Source organism: Oculina patagonica, chromosome 8 (genome assembly GCF_052425735.1).
Source record: "Oculina patagonica isolate OP01 chromosome 8, crgOcupat, whole genome shotgun sequence".
NCBI lineage: Eukaryota > Metazoa > Cnidaria > Anthozoa > Scleractinia > Oculinidae > Oculina > Oculina patagonica.
Genome location: NC_135765.1, coordinates 7130111 through 7144425, shown reverse-complemented (window position 1 = coordinate 7144425; position 14315 = coordinate 7130111). Strand labels below are relative to the sequence as shown.

Below are 14315 nucleotides of genomic sequence, written 5' to 3'. Positions count from 1 at the left end.
CAAATGATTCATGTCCGTAAGCTGCGTCTTTGCTTCTTTTTTCGATTAAAAGGTTTGATAAACGTCTCCATACATCGGCCATACTTGCTTGTGTAATACAAAAAAGCTTATGTGAATAATATATAGTTATAATTTTAACGGTGATTGGTCACAAAAGACGTCATTACATCGGGAAATAACCTATTAACTAAAAATAGTAATGACGCCTGGTGAATAAAATTACCGTGATCTTATATTGTTCTTTTATGTGCTAGAAAGTTCTTAGCTCAATATTTCACGGTATATTTACATGTTAGTCAAATTAAATATTGTTGTTGAATAAATCATAGCTCTCAAAACACACATACAAAGAGTTTGAGTTGTTTTCCGGCTAAAAATATTCAAAATGAAAAAAAAAACAATTAGATTACGTCAAGGGGGTTTCCCACGCAATTGGCACAGGGTAAACAATGACTTCCTGTGTTACTCGATAATTTATGCACTCACCGGAGCGTGCAAGTTTTGTTTAGCTTGTCAAAACGTTTGCGACAACACTGCTGTCTAGTTTTTTTAATTTTTCAATCAGCTCGTCTGTTAAAAAGATTGTTATTTGTTTTTCATTTTCTTTAGTTTTTTTGTAGGTTGTAAACGCTTTTCCACGAGATCTTTTCAAGTTTTTCTTTACATTCAAGTTAATTTCTCCAGTTCTCCCTCTTCCCATCTTCGTTTACTCAATAAGAGCATTTGTTCAATTGAAAAATAATTCTGGCGCGCCTGTTCTTTGGGGCTTGGCGGGGGCCACTTGTTTTAGGACAGTCCTCAACAAGTGTTAAAAGGGTGCCTTTGCCTAGATACATGTGCATGGGTTGAAAGGCTGTCATCTAACCCCGACACACTTGCAATATGAGGGTTTTGGACGCAAATCCAAAAAAACAGTGAGGGGCGAGAATGGCGAAGCCGGCAGGCGAGCCAGGCGAAGCCCCGAACGCATTTTTTTGGATTTGCGCCAAAACCCTCATATTGCAAGTGTGTCCATTTGGCTAATCATACATGTGGTGTCTAGCATAGCCCCCTCCCCCCTCCCACTACCCCTAGGGAAGGTGGGTTCTTGTTGAGTACACTTGTTATACAACTTCCCTAACATGTGTTACACCTACACTTGTTTGTCATCAAAAGCATCATCATCACTATCACTGTCCGCCTGTTTACTGGATTTAGGTTTTGGCACCTTCATTGTTTCAACACTGTCTTTCGCAGCTGGTCCTTCTTCATCGTCAATCTCTGATCCAACAGACAATGTGTGATGCTTTCTGTCCCGAGCTACAAACAGTGACAAGAAAATCCAATTTTTCCTAGCATGTTCTCAACAGCTTCAGAAAAGTGCTTATTACATAATTTTTTGTTCAACCCATTTACTATTAAAAACTTTACCTCCTTTCTTCTTCTTGGTCACCTCAATGTCTTCTTGACCAAATCCCTATAAAGCAGAATAGAAAATGTGCATTAATGTAATGTTCCAGAAAATATCTATACCTCCTTCAAGGAGCCTTTTTTTTTTCTTTGAACCCCCCCCCCCCCCCCCAATAAAAAACTCTCTATCAACTGTGAGACTTAAGACGGATTCCGCTGAAAGTTCCAGCAATGAGTGCAAAAATTAAGTACCAAAAACCTAGTCTTTGTATGGTAACATTTTATATACAATTTGAATAATCTCACTGAAATTCAATTGTCCAAGTGACTTCATGATTAAACTCTTAAACATTTTTGAGAAAATTAAAGTCAAACCTGGGCCAGGGTTCAACCTGGACCACTCAATCCAGAGTCCATTGTGCTAATCATTAAGCCACTGTGCCTCTCACTACATGTAATGCAATGTAAACGGTTTCTTGTATAGCACATTTTCCAAAGCTCAATGTGCTTGCCACGGGGTGAGACCAGACAAGAGCATATCACATAACATAAGTGGTTATAATAACAGGTGTTTATACATCATCTTACCACAAATTCTTCCTCTTCATCACTAGCACCAAAAATGTCTGCAATCAACTGCTCCCCTGCCTCCTCACCAGATTCCAACCTGGACACCACAAGTTATTAAAAAAATGTCTTTTACATATAAGCCCAGGCCAAACGAGGATGAGAGTTGATGAGAGTTCAAACTTTCCCTCTCGTTGGCCTGCAGCTCTTAGGCACTCTCATCAACTCTCATGCACTCTCATCCACATGCTCAAATCTTTCATGAGGGTCAACAAGAGTTTTTGGTGTTCTTTCTCTCAATCTTGATGGACTTTCAATGACTCACATTCTTATTTGGCCCAACTTGGGGATACATGTAGTTGACGAGAGTCATGAAAGTCAACTCCCATCAACTCTCATCCTCGTTTCGCCAGGGCTTTAATCTACAGTCTAATCCCGATAACTCGAACCTTCAAGGGAAATCAAAAAAGGTTCGAGATATCGGGAGTTCGAGTTATCGAGGGTAAAATTAGTAAGAAAATGACCTGAAGGGGAATCGAAAAACGTTCGAGTTAGCGGGAGTTCGAGTTACTGAGGGTTCGAGTTATCGCGATTCAACTGTAGTAGTTTCTAAAATTTGGTAGACAGCACATCAAGACAATATTGCTCAGTTAATGATCACCTCTATTTTTGAGAACAGTCTGCTTGACAATGTGTTGAAACACAAGTTACAGTGTAAATGCCTACCCTTCTTCATCTTGTTCCGCTGCTTCACTTTCAACAAAGCTTTTCTCTTCTTTGGTTTCTTCATCGTCATCATTTTGTTCTGAAAATTCAAATCATTCCAAAAACTTTAGCACAGCTGTGCTTCTGTCTCAGTGGTCATCATCAGACAACTGTTCAGGACTCTAGTATCCCGGGGGAAATGGAACCCCCTGAAAGCTAGATTAAGGGGGGAGAGGAGGGGGGAGAAAGAGGAGTGCTGTTGGACCTGTCCTTATGAAACACTTCTCCTTAATCACACCACAGAAAGCTTCTTGTATTTTTACCACTCCTATCCAGACTGAATGAAGTAATATACTCTTTTCATTTGGTTTGTTGCCTTGAATTCTCTCTGGCAGAGAATAAAGTTTGTATGTTGCCAGCCCTTACCCCTATGTTATAAAAGTATAGGTTTATGATTTAGCTGTATATTTGTCAAGTGTTGCTTGCACTTGGGAAGTTGGGAGAGCACTTGCAAAGCTAGAGTTGCTTTTGGCTGAGTCACCAGCAACACTTACACTCTCCCAACTTCCTTAATGCATCTATAACTTGATTAATAAATGCTAAGCAAAGCCTTGTTCTTAATGATATTTTGATCAACACTCCCTGCTAGAACTAATAGAATTGTGTTGAGTAAAATAAGATTTTACTTTTCACTATATAATTATTAAAATATTATACCTATTGTGTCTTCTTGAGACTCGTCTTTGTTATCTGGAAGAAGCTTGGAAACATCACTTTTAAGAATGTCATCAACTATTTCAGATTCTGGTCCTGAAAGTCCGAGCCCAAGGGGGGAAATGGGCATTTCTAAATCATCATCCGTGGCAGCACCTGAAGATATTGTTCGTCGTCTTTCTGTTGCGTCTTGTGCATCATTTGATTTTCCACCACTTTGTCCTTCGCTTGTCTCTTCATTCATTTCTGTCGGTGCAGATGGCTGACTTGTAATCTCGTTTTCGACTTCTGCTGAATGTTCTTGTTTGCTTTCTGAGTCTGGGGTTGTGTCTGCGTGTTTTTGCGTAGAAAGCGACGAAGATTCCTCCTCGTTTGAAAAAGCGTCCTGTTCTCCTTTTTCAACTGTAGTCTCCTGCTCTTCAGCTGTGGCCGAAGTCGATGAAACTGGCGACATTTCTTGATCGTAAAGAGGACTGCCACTTTCTTTCTCCTCCTTTGCACTTTCTTCTTTTTCATTTACATCCTCTTCTACAGGAGAATTTACATTAACACTGTCGTTGCTATCTTCAGACTGATTAGTCGGGGCTTCTCCTTTTGTCTTTTCTTCGCTTTCGTTGTCGGAAATATCACTAAAACCTGGCGCATCTGGTGATTCGCCGCCATGATGGATTTCAGGTGTTGGCGGTTTCTCTAGATCTTCGTCCCCTGAATCGATGTCGTCAAAGGGATCTCCGACGTTATCACCCATTCTTCTTGAGAATGGGGACTCCTCTGAAAGCTTACTTAACTGTCTAGCACCCTTCTTTGTGGAAGAACTACGAACCTTGTTCAACGTACCACGATCACGCTTTCCACAACACAACTGTGCAAATCAATTTCCGCTCAGCAGCCAAGCCTTCTGAGCTGAAGGAGCCTGGGTTAAGTAGTTCCAGGTCTCCGCGTTTCACGCCGCGCGCGCACAGATGTCAAGACATTTCTTTGCTGGATGGCCGGTAAAGCATCCATGTTAGATCCACCAAGCGTCCCGAACATCTAATTTACATAACATTACTTGACAGACATGCGTGTTATCATTTACACCAGGTTACCCATGTTTTACCCTGTTTACCCTCATTTACCCCAAGTTACCCACGCTTCACCCTGTTTACCCTCATTTACCCCAAGTTACCCATATGCATGTTTTACCCTGTTTACCCTCATTTACCCCAAGTTACCCACGTTTTACCCTGTTTACCCTCATTTACCCCAAGTTACCCACGTTTTACCCTGTTTACCCTCATTTACCCCAAGTTACCCACGCTTCACCCTGTTTACCCTCATTTACCCCAAGTTACCCATATGCATGTTTTACCCTGTTTACCCTCATTTACCCCAAGTTACCCATGTTTTACCCTGTTTACTCTCTTTACCCCAAGTTACCCACGTTTTACCCTGTTTACCCTCATTTACCCCAAGTTACCCACGTTTCACCCTGTTTTCCCTCATTTACCCCAAGTTACACATGTGTTTCACCCTGTTTACCCTGATTTACCCCAAGTTACCCGCGTTTTACCCTGTTTACCCTCATTTACCCCAAGGTACCCACGTTTCACCCTGTTTACCTTCATTTACCCCAAGTTACACATGTTTCACCCTGTTTACCCTCATTTACCCCACGTTACCCGCGTTTTATCCTGTTTACCTTCATTTACCCCAAGTTACCCATGTTTTACCCTGTTTACCCTCATTTACCCCAAGTTACCCACGTTTCACCCTGTTTGCCTTCATTTACCCCAAGTTACACATGTTTCACCCTGTTTACCCTCATTTAACCCAATTTACCCACGTTTCACCCTGTTAACCCTCATTTACCCCAAGTTACCCACGTTTCACCCTATTTACCTTCATTTACCCCAAGTTACCCACGTTTCACCCTGTTAACCCTCATTTACCCCAAGTTACCCACGTTTTACCCTCTTTACCTTCATTTACCCCAAGTTACCCGCGTTTCAACCTGTTTGCCCTCATTTACCCCAAGTTACCCACGTTTCACCCTGTTTACTCTCATTTACCCCAAGTTACCCGCGTTTCAACCTGTTTGCCTTCATTTACCCCAAGTTACCCACGTTTCACCCTGTTTACCTTCATTTACCCCAAGTTACCCGCGTTTCAACCTGTTTGCCTTCATTTACCCCAAGTTACCCACGTTTCACCCTGTTTACTCTCATTTACCCCAAGTCAGCCACGTTTTACCCCGTTTACCCTCATTTACCCCAAGTTACCCACGTTTTACCCCGTTTACCCTCATTTACCCCAAGTTAGCCATGTTTTACCCTGTTTACCCTCATTTACCCCAAGTTACCCATGTTTTACCCTGTTTACCCTCATTTACCCCAAGTTACCCATGTTTTACCCTGTTTACCCTCATTTACCCCAAGTTACCCATGTATTACCCTGTTTACCCTCATTTACCCCAAGTTACCTACATTTCGCCCTGTTTACCTTCGTTTACCCCAATTTACCCACATTTCACCCTGTAGTAAATGAGGGTAAACAGGGTGAAACGTGGGTAACTTGTAGTAAATGAGGGTAAACAGAGTGAAACGTTTGTAACTTGTAGTAAATGAGGGTAAACAGAGTGAAACGTTTGTAACTTGGGGTAAATAAGGGTAAACAGGGTGAAACGTGGGTAACTTGGGTTAAATGAGGGTAAACAGGGTGAAACGTGGGTAACTTGGGGTAAATGAGGGTAAACAGGGTGAAACATGTGTAACTTGGGGTAAATGAGGGTAAACAGGGTGAAACGTGGGTAACTTGGGGTAAATGAGGGTAAACAGGGTAAAACGTGGGTAACTTGGGTTAAATGAGGGTAAACAGGGTAAAACGTGGGTAACTTGGGTTAAATGAGGGTAAGCAGGGTGAAACGTGGGTAACTTGGGGTAAATGAGGGTAAACAGGATAAAACCCGGGTAACTTGGGGTAAATGAGGGTAAACAGGGTGAAACGCGGGTAACTTGGGGTAAATGAGGGTAAACAGGGTAAAACGTGGGTAACTTGGGGTAAATGAGGGCAAACAGGTTGAAACGCGGCTAACTTGGGGTTAATGAAGGTAAACAGGGTAAAACGCGGGTAAATTGGGGTAAATGAGGGTAAACAGGGTAAAACGCGGGTAACTTGGAGTAAATGAGGGTAAATAGGGTGAAACGCGGGTAACTTTGGGTAAATGAGGGCAAACAGGTTCAAACGCGGGTAACTTGGGGTAAATGAAGGTAAACAGGGTAAAACGCGGGTAAATTGGGGTAAATGAGGGTAAACAGGGTGAAACGTGGGTAACTTGGGGTCAATGAGGGCAAACAGGTTCAAACGCGGGTAACTTGGGGTAAATGAAGGTAAACAGGGTAAAACGCGGGTAAATTGGGGTAAATGAGGGTAAACAGGGTGAAACGTGGGTAACTTGGGGTAAATGAGTGCAAACAGGTTGAAACGCGGGTAACTTGGGGTAAATGAAGGTAAACAGGGTAAAACGTGGGTAACTTGGGGTAAATGAAGGTAAACAGGTTTAAACGTGGGTAACTTGGGGTAAATGAGGGTAAACAGGGTGAAACGTGGGTAACTTGGGGTAAATGAGGGTAAGCAGGGTGAAACGTGGGTAACTTGGGGTAAATGAGGGTAAACAGAGTCAAATGTGGGTAAATTGGGTTAAATGCGGGTAAACAGGGTGAAACGCGGGTAACTTGGGGTAAATGAGGGTAAACAGGGTGAAACGTGGGGTAAATGAGGGTAAACAGGGTGAAACGTGGGGTAAATGAGGGTAAACAGGGTGAAACGTGGGTAACTTGGGTTAAATGAGGGTAAACAGGGTGAAACGTGGGTAATTTGGGGTAAATGAGGGTAAACAGGGTAAAACGCGGGTAACTTGGGGTAATTGTGGGTAAACAGAGAAAATCATGGGTAACTTGGGGTAAAATGATAACACGCATGTCTGTCAAGTAATGTTATGTAAATTAGATGTTCGGGACGCTTGGTGGATCTAACATGGATGCATTACTGGATGGCCCGGGAAGAAAGTGAATAGTGAAAAGTATACCATTCTCACTCATTAATTATGCCGTTCATTGTCCGGCGTGGATAAGATATGGGAAAAGATTGTTGCCGAGGGAATTAGAGACTGGGTGAGAAAGCACTATAGCTGTGTATTATGTCGCCGAAAGGGAGGTGGCAGGGTCGAAAATTCGCCCGGACTTCCCTACTTGCGTATCTCTTTCGAAATGTCCCGAAACTAAGCAAAGGGATCTTTAAATATGGCGATTGTGCACGTGGTGATTAAGCATTACCTAACGCAACTATCTATAATCAAACGGGGTTATGTAATCTACGCACTTCTGAATTCCGCGTCATAATTATGAATGAGACTCTTTATTGTAACATTTGAGGTAAGGGCACATGCAAACTACTGGGCTAGTAATGAAATCGAAAGGAACCTCCCGTCTTTGGAAATGGGCAAGTGATCGCAGTATTTAAAGGGACCTTCAGACCCGGGGGGTGGGAGTCAAATATGAAAGTGACGGGGATGCTCGTCGTCTCGCTAAGGGGTGTAAATTTCGGATTTTTGGTCTCGCTTAGGGTGTTCCAGGAAAAACGCCAATATTTTTAACCATAATGGTCTCGTTTAGGGTTACACACGAAGAAATATACAAATACAAATTCTATTCTTAGTTTTTTGGTATCTTTTAGAGGTCAAAAAAGCTTGAGCCACACCCAGATTGGTCTCTTTTAGGGGTTCTTTTCAAAATTTCCGACGAGCATCCCCGTCCGTTTCATATTGGAGTCCCCCCGGGCCTTCCGAGCCCTTTCTACTCCCCGTTGTTGACCATTTGAAAAGTAGGCTAACGTTGCGAGATTGGTGTGAAATTTGATAATTCAAAGCACGAGGACAAGGTTTGAAAAGTGTCACTCGTATGCAAACTCGTATTCGTACTTCGATTCGGAAGTTCCCGACACACACGTGGACGCCAGTATTAAAAGAGCTTCAATCACTCAGCTGATAAAGTGAAAAAGAAACATAAACAAACTTTGTCAACAGAAAACAAAAGTCGGCGGTAAAAAAAGCGTTTTTGACTAGTAACTAGCAGTTTTCTTCTTTTTCTTAGGGTGCGTTCCTTTGGGTTGATCCGGATCGGAAACAATGATCAGAGATCAGTCGGATCATGGTGCATCAAAGACATCAGAAGAACCGAATTAAGAATCTCTGGGCAAGGATCCATTGTCTCGTTTGATGCACCGTGTTCAGAAGGGGATATATAAACATGAAAAATGAGAGTTTAAAACAGTATACGGCTTAGCTTTCTTCCTGCACCATAGATAAATGACGGAAAAGAAAGAGAATCGTCTCAATCAAGCAGCTAGCAGCTGCACAAAGAAAGAACACTGGGTGGGAAAACTGTAATCACGTTTTAAGTTTTCCATACGTTTTCGAAAACGGCGCCGTTGTCTGCGGGAAAAATTTATATTAAAACAAATGTATGGGTAACTAAAAATGCGATAACATGTTGTCCTTCCTTCTGGGACACCATTATGCATAATATATGGTAAGGTAAAAAAAAAAGGTAAAGTCTGTGTCCGATCCAAGTGGCCCATACAGCCGGAGCTTATCCCGGTTTCCGTAGCATTAAGCGACTGAGAGTATTGCTACTCCCCCCTGGATGGGATGCCAGTCCATCGCAGGGATTACCCCACAGCAGTAAATTCGCCGGTACCCATTTATACACCTGGGTGGAGAGAGGCACTGTGAGACTAAAGTGTCTTGCCCAAGAACACAACGCAGCGCCCCGGCCAGGGCTCGAACCCGGGCCGTTCGACCCGGAGTCGAGCGCGCTAACCATTAGGCCACCGCGCCTCCCACAATAATATGGCGGCCATAAGTTGAACAGGAAATAAAATAGATTGCTCCATTATTATCATTTACTTTCACTTCGCAGCTGTTATTAACTTAAGCTATCACTTCTACTGAAATTATTTTCAGGTTTGAAAATTTAAAAATGACATAAATACTTCCTATTTTTGTGACAATATACAAACACGTTCATCCGGGACATCATAAATTTAAAAATGCTTTATTTCAAAACTATAAAGCACTGAGGCGATACCAAAATTTACAAAGAGATCAATATTTTTATGTCTATAATATGTAAAAGGAATAGTTTTGCAGGACTGATGAAAACAGATGAAAACCACCAATAAAAGCGACACCACAGCCCTATGTTAAAAACAAATTAATGCACAGTAGTGTTTTTCATTAAAAAAAAATTATTCTAGTCGTCACAACAAAGTTTGTCAAAATAGCATTTTATTACCTTTAACAGGTCGAGTTGGGTTTTTGAGCATCTGTCTAATTTTATATGATCGATGAATTTCGTTTTAATGTTGTCAAAATAACTGTTATTCCATCGGCGCCAGGAGCAAATATTTTGACTATTCCATGACGCAGATGTATGGTAAAAAACGGGAAAAACATTACTTCTTAGTTTGACAGAACGGTGAATTTTGTATCTGATCGACTGTTAAAAACGTCTTAGATTGTACGACTGAAAGAAATCTGGGGCCCGTTTCTCGAAGGTCCCGTAAAGTTTTCGCACCCGGAAAGCCATAGCAAAATCCTAAACACTTATGATTACAAAGTTGTTTTATTCTCATATTTTTAACATGAACAGAAGGTCCCTTCATACAAAATTTCAGGCCAATACACTTCTTCGTTCTTAAGATACAGATGTTTAAAAATGGCTTTGCGGGCCCGTTAAGTTTCCGGAGCTTTCGAGAAACAGGCCCCAGGTGTGCTCAATAAAGGCTCTTCCCTTTCCTGACGCACTGCATTCGTTCGTTTTCCCAACAATCCTTCAAAATCTCGTTCCCAGGTTGTCTTCGACCGCTGTTCCAATCCAAGATGGCAGCCAGTCGAAGCGACTGGAATCGAACACCAAGGAGACCTCGGGATCAGAGTACAAAAAGTAGGTAGCCGTTACCTCGGAAATCGATCGATCATTGTAGAAGCTTGTTTTACATTGGCGGCGAAGGCATTTAGCGGATAGCTTTCATGCTAATGGTTATTAAACATTTCTGTCGTCGGGAGTGAAACAATAACAGGGTGTAATTAGGAACTTTAGCAAACACCTGCTAGTAAGTGAAAAAAATTAAAAAGTTATTCTCATAAAGCTTCGCAGAAAGTCTTTTTAATAAAAACTTCGCGTGATTCCAAAACGTGTGAATGGAGAAAGCTAATTCAGTGCATGTTGACGTCAGGAATGGAATGTTACTTCAACTGGCTTTTTTCCCTTTGTCGATTGCCGCCATGTTGGCGTTCATGACCTTGTTGAAGTTCGCAACAAAGAGAAAGACGGGGAGAGCGATGATTAAAACACCAAACACAGTTAACAGGCAACCAACCATTTTGCCACTGGCGGTTAACGGATACTGGTCTCCATAACCAACTGTTGTGATCGTGTTAACAGACCACCAAAACGCGTCGGGGATGCTTGAAAACGCGCAGTTTTTTCCACAACCTGCCTCCGCGTAAAACGCCGCACTTGACGAAACAACTATGCTAATACAAATGAAAATCAAAAACATCCCCAGCTCTTTCATACTTGTGGAAAACGTGAACAGCAAAATCCGCATACCGCTAGAATAACGGGAAAGTTTGAATATTCTCAAAATGCGCAACATTCTCGCGGCGCGTAGAACGGAAAGCGGCGCGCGCGTGTTGATCGTTAGCAGAACGTAGTACGGAGCTACGCTTAAGATATCCACGATGTTAAGCGCAGAGCGAAAAAATCGCAGTTTACTCGGTGCGCTGGAAAAGCGAACCACCAACTCGAACGTAAACCACACATAGCATGCCATTTCAAGCGACGAGAAAAGCGCGTCGTTGCTAATTGCGAGATCCCCCGATGACTCAAAACATGGTATGATGACAGAGAGAAGAATAATGACTACAGACAAAACGGCGAGCACTTTTGCTGCATAAGATGACTCTGGGTGGGAGAACAGCAACCAGATCTTTCGTTGTATTAAATTCCGGGGTAGGTCTTCATCCTTGCCTAGAAGAGCACGTTCGATTTTATCTCGGGTAGACGTATATTCGCTTCGTATTTGGAAGAAACGCACTTCCTCGATAAACACATTTTCCGGGACCACATCGGGTCTAACTAGCCTTCCATATGACTGATAATAAAAAAGAATTGCATCAAAAGCGAGTCTGTTTCGGTTAAAAAAGTATTCCTCGTGCCTCGCGTCAAAATATTGAACACGCTTCGTCGGGCAGCCTAAAAGCGTGTCCGGAAACCTCGACAGAGTTTCTTCAAGAGTTTCGAACATTGTTCCACTGACATTGATCCTCACGCGATCACTGATAGGTTTCCTCGATCGCGATATTATCGAACAACCATCTTTTGAAGCAGTCATGTTTGGTTCATTTACACCATCAGTTCAGCATGTGTGCAGTGATTCTCACTGTTAAATTGTAAAGGCTGGTTAATTGCAGTTTAAATGTACGTTTGCCATAGTTGTGCCCTTGTAACTTTTCTTTAGTCTTGACTAAACCATGTCGGCTAAGATTCTTTCATTTTTCGTTATGTCCTCCCAATTTATCAGGCCTGTTTTGTCATTTCGTGTCGATTAGTTGGCGATGCATATTAACCTCTGTGACACGCATACCCCTGTGGTATATTTCTCTCCAGTAAAAGTTTGAGTCACAATATAAATAAGCACGGATAGTTGCCTTGCCTAACAATAAATTATTTACAATTTCTGACGCGTGATCTCGTTTCCTAAGTAAAGTTTAAAATGAAAAATGCCGACAAAGTGTCTAAATATTATTAGATGAACGACAAATTCTGTGAATAATCCTGGCGTGCTCTCAACTGCGACAATTACCAAAATTGCAGTAGCATAGTGACTTTTATCGCCACTTGGGGTTTTAAAGAAATGTTTGTCCAATAGAAAACAAAGTATGAATATTTTTCCAAATTATTCATGATTTTCGCACACCGTGTATGCAAAAATAGATCCCTTTTCTATATTTTTTTAATAGCTCGATACGACACAGCGTATGTCGCGTTTGTTTATTTACGTTAATTTTGAACATGATGTATAGTTTGCAGAAACTATTGTGAATCGTTGGGTTGGCTAAATTTAACGTCAATTAATATACGTGTTTGCTGCGAACACTAAATGGTGAATATTCTATGTCATTTTGTGCTCATTTACATTAGTAATCATGGACCAGACTGTTATATGGATTGCAAGTCTTGCCGCTGTCTTTGCTAGACGAAATAAAAACTAGCTAGGAGCGACCAATACTTTTTCAGAAGCGACCCAAAACGCACATAATACAAGAAGATTGATGAATTCTTGCCTAAAAAAAATTCAAAAAAAAATGCCCAAAACGATTGTTTGGTTTACAACCTGCCGTTCCCAGATGTTTCAAAAATTAGTGCTGCTAACTTATTCATGAAACAGAAATTAGTGTGTGGACTTAAAACCATTCAAAAGCAAATTTCGCAGCGGAATACTTTATAGCTAAGAAATTTAAAGTTGACTCAAATGCTTATTAAGTGCTAAGTCTTGCTCGATTTTGTCCTGCAAGTAAGTGGATTAAAAGCGAAAAGCACTGCATTAAAGCGACTAAGTTTAATGAAAATGCTAATGAGAACATATAGTTTATGAAAAGTGGCTGGATTAAAATGTCATGTTAGGACGTTAAGTAAAATAAGATAATTTAACGTTTTCGTCCGTTAATGTAAACCAAAAAATAATTAATTTTTGGGCTGAAGCGCGCGACTCAGACCAAAATTCAGAATAAAAATGGGTTTCAGAATCCCAGGTTTTGTACCGCCAATTTGGATTTTTTTTGCACAAAATCGTGTTTATTTTCTTCTATTGGAGCCTAACCACCTGGTAAGCTATTTACTGAGCGCTTGGCATCTTGTGGGCCAGCAACGTTTGGTTCTCCTATCAATTATCATTCGCACACGTCGTAGCTTTTATAACCTATCACTTATATTATTATCAGGTTTGAAAATTTAAAAATGACGTAGAAATATTCATTTTTGTGCTGGGGCTGTCCCAGAAATGCTCGAAATTTTCCAAAAAGTTGCTTAAAATTGCATTAAAAAAATGCCCAAAAGTTGCTCCAAAATCCGAAAATTGCTCGTAAGTTTCTCCAAAAAATCTTAAACGTTGCTTTTAAATAAGTAAATTCTCCAAATATATGCTAAATTCCCTTTGAAGGTAAGTTTTATAAGCATTGTAACCGGCAACTGAGAAATCTAAGTAGTATTTTTAAGGCAAAAATTTGTTGAATTACAAGGATTTCTCAGCCTCGTCCTCAGGTCCCCAGTCCCTATCTTATTTACAACGCGCCCCTATCGAACTCAGATTTGGCCACACGGTGAAGTCGTCCATATAACATATACTACAACATCAGGAGCCCATGACCTTGGGCTACTGTAGTCCAGTCCCTGAAATCTCTCTTCCGCGCGCCCTTTATAGGGGTTGAACCGAGGCGCGCGAAGAGAGAGTCCAGGGTCGAGTCCAGGATAACTTGCATGCGCATGCTCAGAGCGAACCAATCAGAAACGAGGAGCGTGGCGACACTTGCTTGGGACGCGCGCGCTATGGTTAAAAATGCTCGCTCAAATGACGAATTCAACTACGCGACCAAGCGCGCGAATAAATGCAAGATAAAAACTGTGCATCCAAAACCAATTCAACAAACGGCTGAGAAATACTAGGAATAGTTGACGGATAGCGATTTGTGTTTTGGCCGTTAGCTTTTAGTAGTCACCGACTGGAAAGCTAGGCTTTTCAAAGTAATTCCGGTGATCCTGCTTTAGTACACGGTATTGAACTCGTCATCTGTGCGCGCGCGTTTTTAAAAGTGCTGCCAAATATGGTTTTTCCCCCAA

At 41.5% G+C, this 14315-nt stretch overlaps 2 protein-coding genes across 2 annotated transcripts in view; both read right to left on the bottom strand.

The window, feature by feature from the left end:
• The window catches only part of LOC144663013 (protein IWS1 homolog), a 30775-nt gene extending 26515 nt beyond the window's left edge, over positions 1-4260 (bottom strand). Inside the window, exons 1-5 of the mRNA XM_078523941.1 lie at positions 3379-4260; positions 2683-2761; positions 1978-2056; positions 1411-1456; positions 1137-1299 (exon numbers count right to left, since the gene is read on the bottom strand). Coding sequence (XP_078380067.1) covers positions 1137-1299; positions 1411-1456; positions 1978-2056; positions 2683-2761; positions 3379-4123 — 1112 coding nt within the window. The 5' untranslated portion in view covers positions 4124-4260. The remainder of the gene's footprint in view (positions 1-1136; positions 1300-1410; positions 1457-1977; positions 2057-2682; positions 2762-3378) is intronic.
• Positions 4261-9287: 5027 nt separating this feature from the next.
• Positions 9288-12428, bottom strand: LOC144662908 (potassium voltage-gated channel subfamily A member 1-like). The gene has a single exon (XM_078523844.1). The coding sequence runs from the start codon at positions 11809-11811 to the stop codon at positions 10666-10668; it is 1146 nt and encodes a 381-aa protein (XP_078379970.1). The 5' UTR covers positions 11812-12428; the 3' UTR covers positions 9288-10665.
• Between the last annotated feature and the right edge of the window lie 1887 nt (positions 12429-14315).

Excerpts from the sequence above, each read along its gene's own strand:
- LOC144662908 (XM_078523844.1), bottom strand. The coding sequence starts at position 11,811 with ATGACTGCTTCAAAAGATGGTTGTTCGATAATATCGCGATCGAGGAAA.